The 5711-nt window shown below is 41.4% G+C and overlaps 1 protein-coding gene across 1 annotated transcript; it reads right to left on the bottom strand.

Moving 5' to 3' along the window:
- Positions 1-317: 317 nt before the first annotated feature.
- Positions 318-2793, bottom strand: LOC148010554 (RING-H2 finger protein ATL60-like). The gene has a single exon (XM_087671886.1). The coding sequence runs from the start codon at positions 2437-2439 to the stop codon at positions 1387-1389; it is 1053 nt and encodes a 350-aa protein (XP_087528012.1). The 5' UTR covers positions 2440-2793; the 3' UTR covers positions 318-1386.
- Between the last annotated feature and the right edge of the window lie 2918 nt (positions 2794-5711).

The following is a 5711-nucleotide window of genomic DNA, read 5'->3' as shown; positions in this document are numbered from 1 at the left end:
CAAAATACATGTAGATTATTCACTTGTATGTTCACTTATGCTCCGATGCAAATCAATAAATGTGTGTAGAAAGACGCTTTAAAGAGCTTACATATGCACACATGCAAGCAAAGAAAGAGAGAAGAAGAAATCGAGAGCACTTTAACGTGACAAGGCAATCCCAAGTTGCCTCCCAAGATGCCTTAAGGCATCTTCCACGAGAAAGAGAGCGAGAGAGAGAGAGAGAGAGAGAGAGAGAGAGAGAGAGAGATGAATCTAGAAAGAAGAGTGGAAAGTAGTGAGAGAGAATAACCAATTATAGAAAACTAAGGCTTGAAATTTGAAAGACTCCTGACACAATAAACCAAGGTTTGAACTCATGCACCCATGTACACACACACTCAAACCACTTGGGCTACAACCCCATTGCCTTCTTAGAAACAAAGACATATTTGCCACTTGTCAATTGCTGTGACCAAGAGAGTCCCTCAACCATTACGCTAACATGCCATTATCAGCAATGCTAACAAAGAGCATCATCATCATACTGTAACAATGCTAGCAAAGGGCATACGACCTGAGATTAAGGAAACACGAGTAGAATACTTCGAATGCTTGAGGCTCTGTACAGGTTTGCCCTTGCCCCATGAAATGCACAAATATTGTGGATGATCTACATGTCCAGAAACCTCAGGCAACTGCACAGAGAACGCCCCTCCCTATCAAAATAACATGTCCTCAGATACACAGTTAATAGGCAAGATGATGTGAACCTGTTTGGCTTTAATTATTGTTGTTAGCCTTGAACAAGAGAGCAGAAGACACTTCCTTGACATTGTGGCATGATACTTTAAATTTTAACTCCTCATCCATATGAGGGTAAATCAATCAAAAAATCAGAAAGGCCACACATGCAGAGATGCATGAGGGGGATAAGACTAATGCACATGAAGGGAGAGCTAGGACAAGGTAGGAAAAGGCCCTCCCCTATCTGGGTACATGGACTAGCATACATTATTCATCTTGCCTGAACAAAAGCTTGGGATGACCCCATAGCACATCTCTAAACTTGGGTCAGCTGTCTTTAGCTTTCTTTTGCAAAGCATCTGTACATCAGGATCCTGCCTCCACAGCTGAATTAAGTATGCTGATTGTGCCCCTCTTGGTTGAGAAGGTTCTCCACTGACTACTGTTAGCAGACACACTTAATTATATTGACTGTAAACCAACCTCCTTAGTTAGCTAGCCTTTAGGCAATGTCCTTTGGGCTGCACAACAAAATGGAGCCCTCTGTGTGACAATGTTTGAAGCCTTGTTTGTAAATGCATCCTTGTTATGTCTCTATCAGAAGGGCCTGGTTATGGATCAGTATATGGACATGCATGCACAGCTAGGTACCGCGAATCTTCAAACCGGTTCGACTGTTGTGTCTGGTTCATGCCCTTGATTATCTTGGCTGGAAGGGTGGACCCTTCGTCCTCCGCTGCGCTCTCTGCTGAGAAGCCTCTTGATAGAGGCCCTGATGGTGGGTGACTTGAGGGGTTGAGAGGAGCAGGCCTGGTCTGATGATGGCAACCTTGACAGGCTCAACGACGCGGACCGCGGTGTGGATGCGAGGATCTCCGGCCGCCTTGGGGGGATCTCTATGGTGATGTGTGGGAGGGATCTGGTGGAAGAAGAGCCTGATGCAAGGACAGGGGGGCTGAATTGCGATAGGACGCGGCTATGGTTGCCCCAAAAGAGCACATTGCTGGGGTACGGCACGGAGCTGCCGTGGTGGACGGAAGACGGAGGGCATAATGATGAGGTCTCTGGATTATGTTGCTGCTGCTGCTCCAACGCAGATGCTGCTCCATGTGATTGACCCTCCACCATTGATGATGATGGAAGACTGGACCCTGCTTCTGGGGGTGGAGGAGATGGCAATGCTGGTGCTGACACGATGGTTCTGCAGAGGGGGCATGTGGAGTGGGAATGGAACCACATGTCAATGCACCCTGTGTGGAAGCTGTGCTTGCAGGCAGGCAGCAACCTGCCCTTCTCATTCTCCTGAAACTCAGACAGGCACACAGCACACTCCATGGGACCTTCGTCTTCCTCCTGCCCTTCTGCTGCTGTTGCTGTCCCGTGCTTAAGAGGAGGCTGGTACACGAATGTGGGGAGCGAATCGATGACCGCCTTGTTGAGGCCGACGCTGCGATAGCCGATGACCGGCTCCTGGCCGGTGAAGTCGAGGCGATGGCGGCGGCGCCAGGAGGCGCTGCGGCGGCTGCTGAGCATGGCGGAGTGCCTCCAGAACCACTTGGCATAGACATGGAGGCCCAGGATGAAGAAGACCACGACGAAGAGCACAACGATGGCAGCCACCATGATCTTGCTGTTCAAGGTGTATTGCATGGGGCTGGGGGCATAATCAGAAGGATGATCGAAAGAAAAAGAAGAAGGAGAAGGAGAAGGCATTTTTACAGGAGGGGGAAGCAATCAATCTCTCTCTCTCTCTCTCTGTGTCTGTGTCTGTGTCTGTGTCTGCCCCTATAGCTAAGAGCAATCGATTTCTGGTTACTTTTGTCTGTGTTATTGTTCAGAAAGAAGGAGGCTCCACCTCTTCTTCTTCTGCTTTGGGAGAATGAAGAATTTATGGATTGGATATGGGGAAGTGTGCTTGCAAAGAGTCTGTGAGAAAGCCTGAAAAAGAATAGGGAAAGGAGCCCCTGAGAGGAAGAGAGGAGGAGGGGAGGATGATGAGAAGTAGTAGCAGTAATACAAGAAGTAGAAGAAGAAGGGTAGAGAGAATAAACACAACACAAGACACTATGCAAGGTCTCTCTTCAAGGAAGTTGCCTGCCAAAACCACCTACCTTTCCTCCCTTGACTTCTTCCTTCAACATAATTTATTTCTTGCTTCCTTTCCCATTATTTTATTGATTATTTCTTAGCTTTTTAAGAGTACCTCTTGACCCACAAACAAATGTTTGGAAATTTTACAAACTTGGGATCAGTATTCACGAAAAACCGAGGTTTAACGTAAAGTGAATTGTAAATTTTTTAAAATAACCTTCGAAATTAAAGGAAGAAGGTTTAAAACCTCGAACTTTTGACAATTTTTAATTATAAAAATGACAAATACAAGTAATTTGATTCAAAAATCCCTACTAAAATTTGAGTTAGAGGTTTTTGTATGAAAAATGTTTTTCGTGAACAATGTTTGGGATCGTAGGAAATAAGCATTGTGCTATCTCTCACTTACCGATATGCCCTTGGCAGTTTTATTGAGAAGGACAAAAAGTCACTCCCCGCCTTCAAGTCAAGCTATGTTTGACCTCCAAACTATGTGAGTTTATCTCATGTAGTTCACCTATGACATCACCACCTTTGTCACTTGCATGTGGTTGAAGTAAAAGTTACAAGGAACTCCAAGTAGCATTAAAAGGGAAACACACAACATTTGGCGACTTTATTAGATCATTAAGTGCATTGTAAGAGCCAACAATGTGTGTGTGCACATGCACGCAATCGTGTGCATGTGTGTCGTGTGTTTCTCACTATTTCATCGAGGAACTCTTCCATTTACAGTTGAGCTTGCCATGTGTGGATCTGTGCTCACAAAAACACATTTTTGATAGCTTATACAAAAACCCTTGAGTCCAAAGTTTAGAGGTATTTTTTAACCAATTAACATGTATTTGCCATTTTTATAACTCAAAATTTTGTAAAAGCTAAGGTTCTCATTTAAGTTTTAAACCTCTTTTCGAAATTTTTGCAATTCATTTTACATTAAACCTTGGTTTTTTATGAACAATGGTGTGGATGCTTCTAGAATGCAATTGCTTTACACACGCAAAGGCTAAAAGTGCAATTGCCTTGAAATAAACCAACCGTATCATTTCAAGACCGTGGTCAACAATCAAAATCTAGACTCACAAGCTCTTTGAGGACCTTGACTGGCCTTAGATTCAGCTTTCTTCCATGATATCAATCAAAGTTACTTCTAAAAGGAGAGAGATTAAAAGTAATAAAATCTTAAGCAAATGTGGATGTGAGATTAAAGCATTAAAGGATTGTGAAGGTGTGGGTCCTTGTTTGAGGTGGTGACTTGCAAAAGAAGTTTGAACGCCCTCCTTGACTTTTGATAGCCATCTTCATGTAAAAACTTCGCTTCTAGTCCTAACAATTTTTGGACTTTTCCTTGCTTTCAAATTTCGACATGTGTAGCATGAGATCACATACATAGTCACATGTATTATACTATTACACAAAGTTATAGTTTTTCTCTCTAACCAAATTTTAAATTATATCCTTGGAGTTGCACATATTCTATGACATCACTACAAAACTAGTTTTGGGAATACTTGTCATTATTCCCAATGGTTATTTCTATCACTCTCAAACATCATCAATAATTGTTAACTCGATTAATACCTTGAAATTTGAATGGTGTTTAAATGTCAACTTTTTAGGTGAGGGTAGAGCCATTCACAATAGGTTTTAGTGCTAGTTGTTTACAAGTTGCTAACTCCCATTAGGTATGCTAATAAGGGAACAATATGCATGGGTAGGGGATTTTCTTGCTCCCTTGGGCCTCTATGACTTGAATTTCATTTGAGTGGTTGATTTTCATCCACATATTTTTAACCAAATGAAGTACATTTCTTACTTCATATGATTATGAGGCTACCATAGCCACTCTATGTCCATCCTCCTATGAAAGTGGCTTTTAGTGTTCTTAAGGATTGATCTCACATGAGAGTACCCACTAAAATCATTAGTAACATTCTCTTGTTATGTATCCCCATGCAAAATGAGATGTTTCTAGCTTGGTTTGAAAGCTTCACTAATCTAGTAAAACGTATATGATGAGAAGTGGGCCCTAAAGTGATGACCACCCTTCTTACTTCTTGAACAATTAACAACATTGCATGCCTTTCTTGAAAGAGGATGTTTTGGGATAGTGCTCTTAACTCTAATGTGTCTATCAAACAAAAGTACCATTTGATTGACAATTTCCAACCCACATGACCTAGAGCTATTAAGTTATTGCATTTCCAATCTAATTCGTAAACAATCAACTAGTGCCCAAGAATCATGTCATGCACACTATAGTAGCTATGCCGCACTCACCTTGTGTGATCAAACCGTTGTTTTAGGTATATTGAATTAACCTTTATGTGACTTTAGGTCTACTAGCTACTAACAACCATAACAAACTTATGTCTTGAATTAATGGGTTGTATTGATGTATCTTGACAGTAATTCTACCAAGCTTTTAAACAACTCCCAAGCTTCAATGGTTTCAACATTTGTAGAAACTCATAATTATTAGATGCTTTGTTATCCTACATGTAGTCCCAACAAGATTGTGATCAATGTAAATTTGTATTTCACATTTTTGCCACCACATTATAATGATTCATCATTCAACATTAGTCATGCCTCAACATGATAGTCAACTATTCATAATGTCAAAATGGTACCACTTGTATTAATGCTCTAAAATTTTTTAGTCAATGGTAGGCATAACATTTGTATTGTTAAGTTGAATATTCAATCCTCTTTAATGGCATGACACCAAGTAAGGGGGGCACAACAATTGAATCCCTCAAGTTTAGCTATCTTATGTGTAGGAACCACTAATGTAACACTATAGTGGTGGAAGACAATTGACATATAACATTGTGATTCACATACAAGGTTCATTCTTGTGTGTTACCTTGCATGTATTTGCTTTCATATGT

The sequence above is a fragment of the Lygodium microphyllum genome, chromosome 29, assembly GCF_053477565.2.
Source record: "Lygodium microphyllum isolate KBCC chromosome 29, Lygodium_microphyllum_v1.1.10, whole genome shotgun sequence".
Taxonomy (NCBI): domain Eukaryota; kingdom Viridiplantae; phylum Streptophyta; class Polypodiopsida; order Schizaeales; family Lygodiaceae; genus Lygodium; species Lygodium microphyllum.
The sequence above is the reverse complement of the archived record's forward strand: the minus strand, read 5'-3'. Positions and strand labels throughout refer to the sequence as shown.

Excerpts from the sequence above, each read along its gene's own strand:
- LOC148010554 (XM_087671886.1), bottom strand. The coding sequence starts at position 2,439 with ATGCCTTCTCCTTCTCCTTCTTCTTTTTCTTTCGATCATCCTTCTGAT.